Raw genomic sequence first — 17,798 nt, forward strand, 5'->3', positions numbered from 1 at the left:
AAAGTTTGTCACTCATACAAGAGTGTTTGAATTTGCATTCTTGAGGGACAGAAGTGTTCTGTCCATGGCCAGCTGATCACAGGAGTGAATTGAAAGGCTTCACTCTTACTCTTTCCTGACTTCCTAATGTGTCAGTGCCAGCATCACTTCACATCACCTGCTTCACATCAGCATAACAGCACGTTCCCTCACGCCAGGCTGCTCCGTGGCCCTTCCACGTTCTCGCTTGTAGAAGAATGGCTGCAGAAGCGTGGCCACGGAACCCCTGAGGGTCTGCACAATCCAGGCCTGGAATTAGAATAGGCCTGAAATTAGAAGTGTAGTGGAATTAGAATTGTGCTGAAGTTGTTGTGCTGAAGTTAACAAGAAAGTGGCCTTGATCTAGTCTTGAATCCTGAGACCAAGTAACTTTGTTGTACTAACAGGCATGGCTGTAACAAGCTGCCGCTGTTAGGGAAGACAGGTGCAAGGCCAAGGGAGATAGGGAGCGGGATGGGAATAAAGGGAGTAGCAAACCACAAGGCTAAAACATGGCTAACGCAAATAGCTGCATGGATAGAATGCTTGTTCTAATCATGATAATTAGTGGTGTGAGAGCAGCGCGTGCTTAGGGGCTAATAACCAATTATATATTTGCTTTGGGAACATGCTTGTGTATCGAGGCTATATAAGAAGTGTTAGAAGCTAATAAAGATGAGCAAGATGCATAACTCGAATTGAGTAATTTCTTGACTCCGGCGGACCACTCTCCCAACACTCGCTGATTTGGGATCCGGGGCTGGAATCACCTCCATTCAGAGGCGTTTGCTGGGAACTGGGAACCTGACTGAGGAAACTGCAGGCCACTGAAGTATGAAATAGGATGCTGTTTCAGGCAAACCCAAGCAAAATAAAATAATCACCACCAGAAATTCAAACCATCAGCAAAGCAGATGTATGCCAAGAATGCCACTGAAAAAGACTTTGGCTCTTCATTTTTCTTTCTACTAAGAAATGTAGCACAAATATATTTCCTGCCTCAATTTCCTATCACTTTTTTTTTTTCTTTTCCTTAGGATGATACAGAATCTCAGACACTGTTTAAATAGTAATTTAAGATTACCTGTGAGGCTAGGGAGTCCAGATTTTTATTACAATTCAGAATTGGGGGGGGGGGGGGGGGGGGGGCAGGGGCTCTAAGAGTAGGAGTTCTTCCTTCTCTGGAACACATCTGGATTGCTACTGAAGTGTTAGCTGTAAGTTTGTAAAAGCAGAAATACACGCATTTAGTACAGAAGCACTCGCTCACATACACATGCCCTCATTGGGAATTAAAACTGTACTGTGGGTGTGACACTCTATCAGGTGTTATTTTCCATTTGCATGTAACGTATTTGTCTTTCGGTGTTACAAGTGCTCATCAATTATTTAACTAGTTATTGTTCTTTTTAGAACATGTTTTATACTTGTATACACAATCTTAGAGTGGCTGACATTATTCATGTCAAATTCAGATAGCTTTATTTATGCTAGAGCTGCAGAAACACCTCTCTTAAATGGGAGGCACAGGCATCAGCACTGAGCTATCAGAAAGACTTTTTATCATGCCCTGAAAAACAGTCTATATGTCTTGAAAGAAATGCAAAGGGCTCATGGAGCAGCCCTGCAGCACTTACTCCTTTGCAAGGTCTCTGAAAGCTGAGACAGTTCATGGAACCCTAGCTGATGGAAAGCATCCTGAATCCTAATGCTAAATAGTAGTATATAAATAGATTTTCTGTCAAAACGCTGCTCAGGAGCAGATACTGACTCTGAGCCCCGTCCCAGACAGGCACGGATAGAACTCAGCGTGCGTTCCTTAAATTCTCTGCATTTGGGGTGGAAAGCTGTGCGGGAAGATCTGCACTCCTGAGCTGTGCTGTTCTGCCTTCAGACACTGACCTCGCATCTGCTCTGGTAACCTGACGACTTTCACAAACCTTACATTTCCTCTGGGGAAGTAGAAATGGAAGGAAAAACCACATGCCATTCACAGTATCAGGTTTGCATTTTTCTTTGGAGTTACTGTATTTACCAACAATAATCTGTTCAAAAGTAAGGGGTTTTATAACGCTTTCAGAAGTGTTCACTGCGCAAGTACTGGCTTCACGGAAATTAACTGCACAGAAGGAAAAATATTCAGATCAAATATTTCTAGTACAAGGACCAATTTTCAAAATTAAAATAGTACTGAGAGAACAGAAGCTCATTGAATCTTTTGCCCTATAATGAAATAAAAGCAGTTGGGTAAATCTTGTCTAAACCCAAGCTGCTGAGCTGCTACAAGCGATACTTATGAAGTCACTGAAACCCTAAAAGCCCGTATTTTTTGCCATCTATCTTATTTTCACTGCCCCATTCCTAGAAACTTTGTAAAAGGTTATAAAGCTTCACTTCCAGAGTCTTGTTACCCAGACAGAAATCAGGTTTGGTAACCTAATGCCCCAGAATACAGCAGGGAGGGAAATACACATTTGCTCCAAATGGGGTTTGGACAATTGGTGGGGGATGGTCCTTTGCTGACTCTGAACCATGATGGGTTGGATGTGGCTTCTGGTGCAGGAAGCAGCTGCCCTGCTGCCTGCTGGAATGGGACAGAGTGGCCACCCCAGCCCCTGCCGTGCCTGAGCTCCTGGCACTGCCTGTGTCTGAGGGCAGGGTGGACCCATGGCCTGACACAGTATGGCAGCCTGTTGCATTCTCATGTCACACCATACCACTATAACTTAATACAAATTTACCTTGCAGTGCTGCAAACACTTGGAAAAAATACTACAGCACACAGGCAGAAAGTTTGTGCTTGGTATTAGGATTTGCAACATCCTGGTTTTGCTAATGTGGACTACATTTCAGCTGACTGTGTCCCATTAGCGGGACTAAGAAGCATGCTTATGGTTGGGGTTCTGGGGGGGCTCAGGAGACCTGGAGCGTTCCCCGTGTTCTGGCACAGGCTTCCTTGCCAAGTCACTTAACTTTCTGTGGGTCTTGTTTTCTGTAGGGTTCAGTTTGCCATGACATGATGATACTTTCTTTCTGCAGAAATAGTTATGAACAAATAAGGACGCATGGCTCTGCAAAGGTTAGGTCTGCCTTACAGCACCCCATACCTGAACCTCACTTGCCAGGAGGTGACCAGTAGGGCACAATGTCTCCAAAGTGTGAGGTGGCAGGAATGTCTGGAGGGCATCAAGGCCAAGCAGAGGCTCCACATCCTCACTGGGAAATGTGCTGCAGTGACACACTGCCTTTCTAAGAAAAGCATGTCTCTTTGTGCTCAGTCTCAGCCTCCCAAACTGCACTTTATGACTGCTGCCGCCTGCCGCTACCCAGAAGAGTTCACATTCAATGGTCTTTGCAACTCCCACTCCGCTGAGGCTGCCATGGGCTCTGCCCTCAGCTTCCTCTGCACAGCACCGAACAAGCCCAGCTCCCTCCGATGCGCCCTGCGGATCTTCTGCCCTCAGCCCCACACCGTCCTCACTGCATCCTGCTGGACCCTCCCCAAGGCTTTTTAGCTTCAGGCACAGGGGGCAAAGCTGAGCACAGACTCCCTGGTGGTGCCTCCTCACCACTGCCAGGAAGGGGAGGGTACCAGCGCCCATCGACCTGTCTCGCTCCACAGAGCACAGCTGCCTTGTTTGCAATGAACACATGCTGCTGGCTCGTGTCCAGCTTGGCACCCACCACCACTCCCAGGTGCTTCCCAGCGGGGCTGCTCCTCAGCCAGCAAGTTCCTGGTCTGCACCATGGAGATGGGCACTTGTCCTTGTTGGACACTGTGAGGTTTCTATTGGCACGATCCTCAGGTTTCTCATGGTTCTTCTGCATTGAAACTCTGCCATTTTAACTGTGTCAACAATACCTCTGCCCACCCCTCATTTAGCATCACCTGCAGATCTGCTGAGAGGGCACGCTGCGTCATCATTCAGGTCTTTGCTGAAGATCTTACATGATATTGGCCCTGGTATTGACCAGCAGGTTGCTCTACTTTTACAATGTTCCAAACAAGTCACTGACTGCCACCCTTTGAGTCTGGCTGTTAATTTTTAACCCAGCTAATGGTTCATTCACCCAACTTGTACATCTTCACCGGCCAAAGAAGAATGCCAAGGGAGATGGTGTCAAAGGTGTCTCTAAAATCAAGGTACGTTACACCTGCTGCCCTCCAGCTGTCTGCCAGGCCAGTTGCTTCATACCGAAGGCAGCCAGGCTGGCCAGGCGAGATCTGCCCTTGGTAAATCCATGCTGTTCCCGAGCCTCTTCTCGTCTTTCACATGCATGGAAACAGACTGCAAGAGTACATGCTCCGCAATATTTCTGGGGCCTGAAGCAAGCCTGACTGGCCTATGTCCCCCCAGGCCCCTTCCTTGCCTTTCTGAAAGGTGGGCATAATGTTGGCCTTTTTTCAGTTCTCTGTGGCCTCCCGTGATCACCGGAGGTGACAGAGAGCAGCCCCACCACAACACTGGCCAGGTCACTGAGCAGTCTTGAATGAATCCTGTCTAGACTCATGGGTTTGACTACTTTTGTGGTGACCCTGCCTTCCTTCTTATGGATGAGACCCAGGAATAAGTTGCTACATTCATGCATGAATACATATGCATTCATACATGAGTATCTATTCAAGCTTTATTTTTTAATCTTTTTAGTTATTCCAGCCTTGATCTTAAAGTGTTTTGGGATGGATATATGCATATCCATACTACTTGGATGCGAACTGTCAAAAGAAATAAAATTGTTTGGTACCTTTTCCCCTGCTGATGCAAATCTCAAATCTATTGCAAATATTCTGACCTCAGTAGAATTGCTCCAGAGTTAAAGAAACAAACAAAGCAGCCACAAGTGGGAAGAAACCCAGGCCCTTTGTCATAATCTGTGAAGGAAAGTAGCCATGACATCATATACAAAAGGAATTAAATATGAGCCAAGTGGAAATTTTCCATCAACATTGGAACAAAAATAATAGGTTTAGAGAAGTTGCCTACCCTATATACCCTGCTGTCACCTGCTGGCAGTAAAGTAGGTCACCTCCTCTGTACCCCAGCACCCCGCTGCGCTTCCCTTCAGCTCCCCCAACACCTCCAGCACTACGTTGCCACACTCTATGCCCCATCCCACCTCACTCCCCCCACTTCTGTGTCCTACATCCACCTTTAGATTCCCAGTACCTGAAATATACATCTTTACTTTGCTAGCTGGTGAAGAGGAGAAATGCCACGGGTAGTTTAGAGCTGTGCATCTTAGTGGCTCAGCTGGGCTGGCCGGCCATGTGGCCCCAGCCTCCTCATGGCCACAGTGAGGCTCCCTGCCTTTTTCTCTAGTGAGGGACTTACAGGGTTGATCTTCTGTACCCAGCTAGTTAAATGTGCAAAACTCATAAGATCTCAAGAACTTTAAGACCTGTAACCACCTAGTGAATTTAGTTGGAACTGGTCAGCAAGTTGCCAGGAAGGTGGAACAACGGACAGGTGGGCAGTATAAACATTCCTCAGGAAAAGAGACTAAAATTCAGATTTTGTAAATGCAATAACATTTGTTATTTTTTCAAGTTAATGATGCCTGTCCAAACATTCTTACTTCATGTATTTTAGTAGCTTCAGTTACTAAATTCTATTCTTCAAGGCAATTCTCAGTAAATCCCATACAAAATACCAGAGGAGTGAACATAGGGAATTACAGAGTCATCACAATGGTTTGTTTCCAGTGCTGAAATCCCAGCTGTGATTATTTTATTTAAGCCAACTTTTCCAAAACATTTGCCCAAACATTCCCATCCATCATGAACCCATCCAATCTGTCATTGTTTGTTGGATGTGCTACCCACCCTGCCATAAGGGAAATGACACAGGAGACCTGCAGTTTCTATCTACCTGGTCTTCACCAATAAAATTTTCCTGGATAAGCTGCAGCTCTTTTGACATCCTTCTGACCAAACGTGTGAACTCGTTTGACACAGGTGCACCTGACACATGTCGGCGTATCCATGTGCCACACTGGGCACAGTGTGGGCTGCTGGCCTGGAAGGCATGAGCTGGGCATCCTACCAGCTCTGGAGATGCGTGGTGGCCCAGCACCCTGCGAGCATCAGCTGGGAGCACCCGCCAGTGACGGCGGAGCAGGGCTGAGGGGGGGCTGACACCAGTCAGCCAGTGCTGTGCCAGGCACAGGGAATGTCACCCATCCACACCCAGTGCCAGTGGCAGCAGGAGCTGAGGATAGGCATTGCTTGCAGGCTGCTGAGGTGGACAGTGTCCCCTAAATACCGGCAGATCCAGACACAGCAACACTGGCCACTGAGGTCTGAATCAGGTTTTCAAGTCACTGTGATCTTCATACAGAGGAATTCAAACCAAGGCCAAATTGGCAAGAAACAGGCCACAGACAGTTGAGACCTGTAATGTCTTCCCCAGATATATAACTCATTTGAAAGAGCAACAGAAGAGGGTGAGGGGTATGGCCTCACCTGGCAAGAAAAGCCACATCACTGCCAGCAGATCCAACCCTGCTGAGCAGGTCTGGGCAGGGGAGAAAGATCAGGGGCCTCCCAAACCAGGGGATGTCCCAGAAATGACACCGGCTGCCCATGCTGCCTGGCTTGTACTGCCCTGTCTCACAAAGACATCCCAGCCACTCCTCTGGGCACGCATGGGCTCCATCCTGACGGACACCGCCGCTGAGGCAGAAGCACAGAGGTACCATAGATTCCATCGTGCCTGTATAAATCAAGAACCAAGATATAGATATAGATATAGATTCATTAACACATATGTAAAAGCATGTGTCTATGTAATTTGATGAAGGAAAGAAAGAAACTTGATTTATTTGGAGCTTCAACTAAAAAATACCTGAGCCACAGGCTCACCCATACACTCAGTCACCAGTCCCTCCTTGCCCCTAGTGGGCAAGATGGCGTGGATGTGGGGTCAAAGCTTTCGGACATGAATTTGCATTCCCACAACACTGTGGGTAGACGCAGTTTTGTGCAGCTGCTGGGCAAGCAGGAAGCTCCAGAAGCTCCAGAAGTTGAACCTGTGAAAGCTGTGAAAGCCCAGATTACTTTGGCAGGACTTCACAAGAGCAAGAAGTCCCCAGACTGCAGGTGCTGAGGGATCCAGGACAGTAACAAGACGAGGGTACTCACGCATCCAAGAATCAGGCAGAGTGTTGGAAGAAGGGTTCGCTGGAGTCAAGAAGACGCTCAATATGAGTTATGCATCTTGCTCAACTTTATTAGTTTCTAACACTATTTATATAGAACCGATACACATGCATATTCATAAAGCAGAAATATAATTGGTTAGTAGTCTCTAACACCCCTAATTATCATGACTAAAATAAGCATTCTATCCATGTAGCTAATTGTGTTGCTGTGCTTCAGCCTTGTAGTTTGTTACTCCTTATTTTCCCATACCGCTCCCTATCTTTCTTGGCCCTGCACCTGCTTTCCCAGCAGCTGTAGCTTGTTACAGCCACGGCCTGTTGGCACAACATAATTACTTGGTCTCAGGATTCAAGAATAGCTCAAGGCTACCTTTCTTGTTAACTTCAGCACAGCAACTTCAGCACAGTTCTGATTACAGGCCTATTCTAATACCAGGCCTGGATTGTGCAGATCTTCAGAGATTCTAAGGCCATGCTTCTGCAGCCATTCTTCTACAGCAGAGGACTCTCGTTTAAGACAGACATTATAGGGTAAAGCAGATAAAACCCATGCCCCAATCTCAGCCATAGCCTCTACACACACTCCAGGATAAAAGCCCATTTTTATTCCGTCTTTTGGCAGAAACTGTCAGGTTTGTCCCAAGTAGGCTGCCACAGCTTCAGGGAACAAAAAAGCACAGTATAAGCAATAGCCGAGAAATTGCAGTCTTAGAAATTTCTGAATACGTCATGGTATTTGCTGCATTTGGTGAGCTCTGAAAATGTTAAGTTTTCTTAAAAAGACTGGCAAATCTTGAGTGGCTAAGGGGTATTCTGCAGCAGAAAATTCAACAGGGAAGGAGCTGATGGACCTCAAGCTCTGAAAGATGAGCCTAAGACCTGGGGGATGTCCACGGCCAAGGCTTCCTCACGGTCAATTTCACCCAGTCCCCAGGTGAAGGATGGAGCTGGGATCCCTTCCCATAAGGTTCATGGTGGAAAGTGTGCACCTGAGCGCTGGGCACAGTGTGTACGTTGAAATCATGCAGAAAACTGGAGATGAGGACTGCCGTTGGACCTGGCAAATGCCGGCGCCTGTGTTTTGCGGTGCTGACAAATAGAGTAAAGCCAGAAAATTAAATAGTAAACAGGGCTGTCAGGAACACATGTGCTGTTGTCTATTTCTGATGTTCTGACTGTAAACTAAAAAGATTGCCCAACTTCTTACTTTTTAATGGGATTCATATAACTGGAATATTATTGCAAACTATAGGAGATGTGCCATGTGGCAGGGGTAATTCTGTTTTTGGCACGCATCACTTGGCTTTTGCTCATGTTGTTGCTATTTAGCATTTGTGTTTCAGGCTGTCTCAGCCACATCACAGCCAGATGTCTATGATGATAGTGGAATAACATCTATCTGTCACTGGGTAACGTCTCCACTAGCCATCAGCTTTGCAAAACACGTTGTCTCTCGGTTGGAAATCTTACAGAAAGGAAAGGAAAACTACTCCAGCAACTGAGCTCTGGGTGGCCCAAGCTAAGCAGCTGCGGAGGAGGCTGTGTCTGGGGGAGGTGGGTGTCTGGGGGGCAGCTGTTGCCCCATTGCCCAGCAGCATTTGCTCGCCTGCCAGGCAGGTGTGTGGCACATGGGGCCAAGAGGCAGAGGAGTGACCCCGGGCTCACCCACTTTCTTTGAATTGGGAACCCACAAAATTCTGGGGAACCTGTGGCACAGCTCCGAGCCTCTGCCTTGCTTGGTGGACACATGCCCGAAGCAGCCAGGCAGGCAGACAGTGCCAGCAGGATAATCTGGCACAGGGGACCGTGGAACTAGTGTGGATGCACAGAGCCTGGGCTGCCTGCTGGGGGTCAGGGGGTGACGAGCGAGGGGAAGCAAGCAGCCGACTCAATGTGAGTGATAAAGCAAGCTTCGATTTATTACGGCGCGATTATGTCTTATAATCAGTTCCATTTAATTATGCCTACAAGTCATCTGCTAATTGGCTAAGCTCTAAAGGGTTACATTTTCATACGTCCTCCTACTTGCGGTTTCTGCGGATAGCTAGCTACATTTTTTTTTCCCTCTCTTGTCTACCGAATTCCTCAAAGTTATTTACAACATTAGGCACAAGGTCAGTGCCTTTCTCAGCTTCCTTATCAGCATGCCTCAGCACAGCTGCAAGGCCTGCTTCAGCTAACTTACGCTAACTTTGTTTCACAAAGATCTTTAAGGGAGTCATGGCCGTGATCACACAGCCATTCTGCAACAAGGGGGCGGCTGGGGCACGCTCCGCAGTGGGGCTGGCGTGGGGGTCTGCGGGCACTGCCCCTCAGCTGCAGGAGCGTTAGGAAAAGGGAAAGGTGAAAAGGAAGGCAGGGCTGGGAGTCCTTTGAAAGAAACACAACAGAAAAGCATGAAGCTGGCACAGCAGACACAGCTGCCGTGCTGCCCATGCAGCAGAGCTTCAGCCTTACCTTTGCCTGGCCCAAAAGAGTCCCTCTGTAACAGGGACATGATGCTCGCAGGATCTGTTAATGCTGGTCGAAACTGTGGCTCTATTTAGTGCTTGCTGGTAACTTTTCTTAACCTACTGTTCAAGGTCTCATGTACCATTGTAAAGCAGGTTTTGGGTTTTTTTCTTTTTTCAGAGGGAAATCTGTCTTTCACAAATACGAATTCCTGAGCTGACTAATGCAGTCATGCCTACCCCACACACAGTAAAACTCATCAGGCTGCAGTAATTGTGGCATTGACTTAAAATCATGGAGTTGTTCTGGTTTTATTTTAAGATTCAGAAAACAACTTTTTATTTGTCTTTGACTTTTAAGTTTTGCAGACATTAATCACCTCAAGAATCACATTGATTTTGACCATATACATTTTTAAACTAAAACTAGAAGGTTTTTGCATAATACTATGTCGTCATGAACCCTTGGGGATTTTTTAATCAAACATCATGGGAACTGGTAATGCTAATACTCGTGGTTAAAGTTGAAATGAAGAAACACTACCACTGTGCACAACAGGCAATGCTTCGGGTGGGCATGGAGGTGTTCTCCACCCCTGAGTAGCTGCAGTTTAAATCCAGTTCCTAGCAGCTCGTTTGCTCGTTTGCTAAATCCCAGGCATAAGCAGAGGTACCCCCAAGCTGCACTGAGAGTTAACTCCCATCTCATCTGGGTTTAGCTCCATCGAGTCAAACAAAGCGCTGGCATACACATATTAGCAAAGGTAGATTATTACTGAAGTGTGTTAAATAATTACTGTTTACTTATGTGCCATTTCTTGGCCTTAGGTATGTTCCCTGCTTACAAACATCTGACAAATCTCTTGAAGAAAATATAAACTGATGTGTCCTCATGTGACCTTTTCCCTAGGCTTCCTGGTCTCCAGTCATATCCAGTCACACCTGACTTCCTGCTGGACAAGCAGCCAGGAGGGTCTGATTCTTTCTATAAATTTTGAATATAGGTCCATGCACGATTTTGTATCATTTCAATATAGTGAGTATTTTGCTCAGAGGAAACACTGACCAGTTTTCTGCTCCAAGTTTGTACACAGAAGTGTCTTACAAGGGTGCATTGACCTGATTTGCAGGTATAGAATACGCAAACCAATATCTCTTTACCAGTATGCAAAGCAATATTCTTTCAATAAATTTTTCTATAATGCAGGTTGTAACGAAAACATGAACAGGTGCTGTACAGCATGTTTTGCTTATTTGCATGCAAACATACAAATGTATGTAAAGCTAAATGTTTCCTCTTTAAAACATAATTTACTAGACTGGCTAGAGGTTTAGTTTTGTCTTTTGAAAAAGAAATCAGATTTCTACTGGAAGAGTAAGAAAATTTCAAGACATTTCTCAAAGCTTTGAAAGGAATCATGTACAGTGTAAACACGTTTTAAGGAAATACTCCAGACACTCTTTCTCATCCTATTCTGTTTTATAGCAGAAAAATGTTTACACCTAAGAAGCGCACAGCATGGATGTATTAATGTTTATCAGCATTTGTGTTTAAATACTTAAGGAAAGGAAAAAGAACCCAAAGAGCTCAAATAGAGCTCAAATGGAGTAGAATTATATTTCTTACCTGCTCTAAACCTGAGAACAAGCTGCCAAATACACAGCACCCAAAGGGTCATGGTTACCACATAACAGGCAACTCCAACCAACACTCTGTCCCAGTGGAGTGAAGGCATGTTGTGGTGCAGACTGTCTGCTCTGCTATAAAATGGTATTACACATTCATAACTTTGTGATGGATAACTACTTGTTTACTGCTAAAACTTCAACATTTTCTGTTCCGCTTGAAAAAAACAGTTTTGGTGGAGTAGCACACCATTAATTCTATCATTTTCCACCCAGTAAAACATTTCAGTTATCAAGGTGTTAAATGACAAGTCTTCTACTTGCTCTAGGGCAATGGCCCAGCTCAGACACCCAGATACATTTACCTGATGAGGGCTAGAGCCGGCGATTTGAGTGCTCTGCACAGCTCAGAGCATGCCAGCAAAACTTTCTTCCCTCCAGGCAAGGCATCCCCATATATCTATATATGTGTATGTATATATAGCCTCCTGGGAACTGATTCCGATCCTCAAGCTAGACCTGCAGGTGGTTTGGGGGATGCTGGCTGGCATGGGCCAGAGCCATGCAAGATGAGGAGGAGGTCTGTCCTCTGCAGCAACATTCCCCTTGTGCTGAAAGGAGATAGAAATGCTGACTGTATTAGGGCTGGCCTACATCAGCACTCGGCACGCGTTTTCAGGAAAGTAAATGGCATTTCCATACTGCATGATTTGGACAGGCAGTGCAGAGCCTTGTTGCATCCCCTCTATGCGCCCCCACCAATAAATGTAGTCACTCAGCAGGTACTGGCACAGCTGGGAATAAAATCTGGGTTTCCCAGGACATCTGATTCATCCAGAAAGGAGTCAGGAAGAAAAAGAGAACAGGTAAAAGGCACAAGCAAAAAGTGAAGCAGAAAGAAAAGTTGCACCACCAGAACTGCCAAAATCAGCATCTTCTTCCGTGTGCTAGCATGTCTCCCACTGACAAATTAAAAGCTAAGAAATTAATATTACAGTCAAAGTGAAGAGACAAATAGAGCTATTTAAAGAACTAATAGGAATAAATACTGTCTTTTTTTATCACTAGTGATCAGTGGAGGAATCCCCTGCATGTCAGTAGGAACAGTACCTGGCTTTTACATGGTGTTCTTCATTAGTGGGGAAAGGAGGTTTGTCTGGCTTTTTTAATTATCAAAGCACTTCCATCTCAGTTGTAGAAACAGGGTTCAAAAACCTGATGTGATATGCCAAGGGTGTACAGAAATCCGGTCAAAAAAAGGGCTCTTGGGATGTGGCCCAATGGTCTAGCCACTAGACACCTCTGATACTGCTAGATACTGCTCTTTCTTTAATGCCTTATAGATCATTAAGATGCTTTTTCTTCTTGTCAAGGAAAAAGATGTGTAGGATAAGGTATACGTTTAATCTCATTGGTGGCAATCTGCAAAATATTCATAAAAATAGTCAAAAAATTTATATGGAAAATATCAAACACCTGATTTTCAGTGATTGAGACACTATTGAGGAAAGCGCCTAAGGACACAGGAAAGACTGAGGAAATGCTGAAATAATTAAGATTACGTTTACAAGTGGGAATTCCAAAATTGTTAATATGCTTCTTCAGACAGCCAGAGGTCTTACCAGCCTGCTCACAGGGGTTTCCATCCCAGCCAGGCTGTGCCACCCAGCAGGGCTGGCGCTGGGACAGACGGGCTTTTTGCTGTCCCCTGGGCACAGCTCTGTCTGGCCAGAGGTCAGCCTGCCCGCCGGCGCGTCTCTTGGACTAGCTCCTTCCTCTCTAGGTCACCGTCACTAGCACAGAAAGCAGAGAAGGGAAGAGATGCTCAGCGCTGGGACCAGCGCTGGGACATGATGGGGGCGCAGGGGGCTGTGGCACGTAGCCCGTAGCCAGGGGCTAGGAGGGCGTCCGAGGGTGAGAGGAAACAGCCGTCTCCCTGGCACAGAGGGGATGTCTGAGTCCCCTAACTCAGTACAATGCCAAACTGCAACACCCCCACCCCCCCCAATGGGCGCTGCACGGGCGCTGGTAGGCTTTCTGCACCTGGGGAGCAGAAATGGGGCTGTGTGGGCCGGGCGGCAGAGGTGCCCCCTCGCCTGGCCAGAGCAGCCGTGTGGGGGCCGGGTGGCACAGCTGCAGGGCTGTCCCCACCGCCCCACCGCCGGCCGCCCCGCGGGCGAGGAAGCAGTGGCAGGGTTGCCCACTAGCCCTGGCGGCTGCGTGGCCGGCTGTCCCACTGCTGTGGGGCTGTGAGCCAGCGCAGCGCTCGGCTGGAGCCAGACATCTCCTGGTGCGGCTCACAGGGAATGCCTGGCACCCTTGCCGTAAGCAGCGAAACGTTTGCTCTTCTGGGCTGGAAGGGCCAAGCGTTCAGAGCTGGGTCCGAGGCACAGCGAAGGTGCCCGTCCCTGCGCGGGGCTTGCCCAGAGCACAGCAGAGCCCGGCGCGCGTTGGGCAGCCCGCACCTTGCAGGTGGGGCGACTGAGTTGCAGGATAGTTTAGCAACATTAAGCTAAGCTACATCCAATATAGCACCAAGTCGGAGGTTTACAGCATATTAAAAGCATACCCAGCTTCTGAATCGCAGATCTGGGACCTTTGCTAGCGGAAACGCTGCTAGATGACAGCAGGGGCTTCACATACTTGCAGAGGTTTTTAAAAAACAAAGTAGGAGTGCAATAAGAATTCATTCTTGTGGTTGCTGACGTTGCCCTTTCTGTTCAATGGAAACAACATCCCTGCTTCATTCCTTTACATAGCTAACAACATCATGGACATCTTTGAGCAGCATGTTGTTTAGATACAGAAAACACCCTGAGTCCAAAACCTTGGGTTGCAAGCCCAGCTTTGCACATGGAAGACGGTTTGTCAGCTAGGAAATGGAAGTAGGATTGTGAGCAAAAAAGATTGTGAACTTCTAACTTCACATGAATACTTCATACAAACCTTAAAGAAAAAACAAATGGCATAAGGAAACAGATGGCAAAACAAAAACAAATCAATAAGTACAGCCTAAAGGATAGTATACTTTTATTTATGAAAATGTTAAACCATGTTTATATAATAGAATAATCAAACTGAAATAAAACCTTATTGCAAATTTGTATATGTGATGCAGCTGCAGGGGGACAAAACCATTCCTGAGTGACTAGATATGTTTCTTCTGCTTTCTTCCATTTCTTTCAAGCCTTAATTAGAACCAGATGTTTCTTATTTCCTTTCTTTTTTGTTTTCAAGCCTGAAAAACTTATGGTGCCAGCAGTAAACACCATCTTTGACTTTTTTTTATGTGTCAACTGCATCTGGCTGTCAGAGTCACAAACCAGTAAAATTCCAGCAAATCAGTGCAAGCTTTTCACGCCTGCTGTCATTCCCATTGGGAGTGGGAAATTGGCATCACTGCTCCTGGGGCTGCCACACAGGAGCCATAAAAATCCCAGAGTATGCCTGAGAACCTTGTCCCTGGTAAATAACGCTGGAGGAGACTGGAATGCCATATACCGTGAATGCACCTTCGTCTCCCGTAGTCTTACAGTGCTGGGACTGATTTCTAGTTGCTTATTTGCTATTCAGCTGTATAGATCTGCATTCTATTTTGCATTTCTTCTTCCTCCTCCTCAGAGAGGCAATTGCTGGTAACCACAGCAAGCAGACGTAACCATTCCTGCTCCGATTTCATGCCCTTGCTGTGGCATTGCCCTCTTAGGTATCATTCCCTGCAGAATATTTTGTCATTAAATGGCAGCAGTCTGTATGTGAGAGCATTCCTTCTGGATCAAATCACAAAGTATGCTGTAGTATTTATAATTATGTTTTTCAGCAACTTTTAAAATGTATTTTCATTCTAAGAAGTGCATCAAATCTAGAAATCCGTGAAATACAGCAATTACATAGCAAAGGGTTAAACTACTGTTCTGAAAAAGTCATCAGAGGACAAGCTATGCCTTATTTGACAAATATTATGTCTGTTACTCCCACATATTTTGAGCAAGCACATATTTTACCTAGAATAGATTTTAAAGGCAAGAGCCCTGCAGTTTTCCAGTTGTCTTTCTCCCTTTGAACATATGTGCTGCTGTGCAGTCCTCAGGAGTCAGGCTTGCTTCCACTACTGCACATGCTGAAGGGCTTTTTGGATAAAAATCTATTCTGTTTTCTTCCGCCAACTTCTGTACCAGTAACTCCTACCCCAGATGCTGTAGTTCAGAGGAACTGACCCGTGTGGGAGGAGGGCATTAAGGTACAGGATACACCAAAGTTTTTTAGTGCCTCAGTCTTAAGGATGAACGAACCTGTAGGATTGAAATGCTGTGCAGACAAATGAAGCTGGGTTAATTAACAATATACAGCTGTGGGCTGGCTTCAGGGGCGGTGGGTTGGCTGATGTGGATAAGGTGCAGCTGTGGCTGGTTCCTGCTAAATAGTTAAATAGCTCTAAGGACCATATGGAAGAGGAGTAGCTAATGCTGAGAGACCTGGAAGAAGCAGAGGGAGGAGAGTGAGTGCCCTGGAGGTAGGAGAGACAAGGAGAAGGATGCAGCAGAGGGACTGGCCTGAAGAGGATGAGGAAACAGTATGGACAGTAGATGAACCTTAGGAAACCTTGTGGGGGATTGATGGCTATGCCGGAGCAAGGCATGGGAGCTGTTTATTGAAGTTAACCTGCAATGGGATGGTAAAAACTTCGTTGCAGCCTACTAGTTTGCTAGTGCTGTGACAATGCTGTGCTGCCAAATTTTCTCTTAGTTCAAGCTAGATTTAGATACAAGGGAAAAAAAGTATTTATTTCCAAAATTTAGAATAAATACCACAGTTAATAAACTTTACAGAGATGCAGATAACATAAATGAGAGAAAGCCACATCTAACCCATTTATCCTCATGATAAAACTGCCATAGGCTCCTTCCCTCCTGTCAGACAGTTCTTACCCTGCCCGTGTGTCCCTCTGCCGAAGGAGCAGACCTCACAGCACAACTGTTCCATGCCACAGGCATCTTGGGGCTCTGGTTTTGTCTCAGGGATGCAGATGCCTGTTAGTGCTTGCAGCACATGAAGTGCAGTGCTGGAGAGCACCACCAAAATTCATTTCATGTAACGGGGCTCCAGCTCCTGTGCTCTGACTCCTGTCCATGATGCAAACCTTGGCACTTCAGTTAGGACAAGCAGGTGAGGTCCAAAACTCCTTCTTGGTCCAGACTAAAGTGCTAGTTAGTGTGGACACTCCTGGCAGCGTGGTCAGGGACCCAGGAACTGCAGGAGCAGCCTTGCCTTTAAGCTCCCAGCTCAGAGATGCTCTTTTTCCCAGGACATCTTGATCCCTTGTTACCTTTCCTCTGTGCTACCAACTCCTCCATAGCCCACGGACCACAGTGGGTGAGCTCTCATGGTTTCAGGCAACACTGTCCCAAGACTGGGCTGCCCATAGTGCATATGAGTGTCTCCCCCTGTGCCTCACTCCAACAGCAAGGCAGCATGAAGTCCCAAGTCACCCCCACCTTCCCAGGTGAGCCAGGCTTCTGCCACATGTGGGAGCTGCTCTGTCTTACATGGATCAAACGCCAAAACGTGCGTTTTACGTGACTGACTGACTGAGACAGGGCAGGTAGCCTGTCACCAGCTTTCCCTTGGCGTCAGCCCTGGGAGTAAGCACTCACGCTGGCGATGCGGTTGGAGATTGCCACAACCCCAGGGGATACAGTGACATTGGTACATTTGATTTTCTAATGCAAATTGGTTGATTCCCCAACTGGTTTATGTAAAGCTGCTTCTAGGTTCTTTTAAGTTTAGGACTGGTCATTTTCAGAAGTCTTATGCAACTCTTCCAGATTTGTGAGCAACCAGATGAAATGGGAATTTAGGAAGCACTGACTTTCTCTCCCTTACCTGGAGAAATACAGAAGTTTTCTTACATGCCGGTGAGTGCATCCCACTCACAGTTCTCCATAGCTGACAACCCCCCCACCCCACCTCTGTCAAACATGTAGCAACATGGTATAAAAATGGAATGATGAAAGCAAGCCATGGGACTGTAATCTTTAATGAACAATCGATTTATCTCCAAAATGCAGTCTGAGAGTAGCCAAAATTATTAGCTCCTTTTTGTCAGGTACAGCCCCTAGTTTTAATGTTAGAAACTGGTGAAAAATATGAAGAGGACAAAATCTATACTGGCTAGCATTTCTTCAGATCTCAGTTTTTCTTTCAGAACGCATTTTCATCTTACAGCAGAAAAAGGGTTTCCTTTTCTTTAAAGGAGAAAAGGAGTAAAGTCAAACAAAATCCTAAATATTTTTATTATTAAGCTTGCCAAACAGATTCTGTTCATGCAGTTCTGTTTACTTGGCTTGCTGGCTGGTCCATCACGTATGACACAGGAGACCAGATCCAAATCTGGGACCTCCTTTTTCCATAACATTTGGCTGTCGTGGATCTGTGAAACTACTGCCCAGACCTCAAAAAGGCTTGTTTTCACCTGTTTTGTAAATGACAATTAAACAGTATAATCAAGGGAATTCAACAGGCAGCACTGACCTTTCCTGAATT

At 46.2% G+C, this 17,798-nt stretch overlaps 1 protein-coding gene across 1 annotated transcript in view; it reads right to left on the reverse strand.

The window, feature by feature from the left end:
* Window positions 1-17,787, reverse strand: part of ADGRG7 (adhesion G protein-coupled receptor G7) — a 34,735-nt gene extending 16,948 nt beyond the window's left edge. Inside the window, 3 exon segments of the mRNA XM_080377680.1 lie at window positions 193-288; window positions 1,833-2,147; window positions 11,195-17,787. Of these exon segments, the coding sequence (XP_080233806.1) occupies window positions 193-288; window positions 1,833-2,147; window positions 11,195-11,365 (582 nt within the window). The 5' untranslated portion in view covers window positions 11,366-17,787.
* Between the last annotated feature and the right edge of the window lie 11 nt (window positions 17,788-17,798).

This window comes from Falco punctatus (genome assembly GCF_963210335.1).
Source record: "Falco punctatus genome assembly, chromosome: 2".
NCBI lineage: Eukaryota > Metazoa > Chordata > Aves > Falconiformes > Falconidae > Falco > Falco punctatus.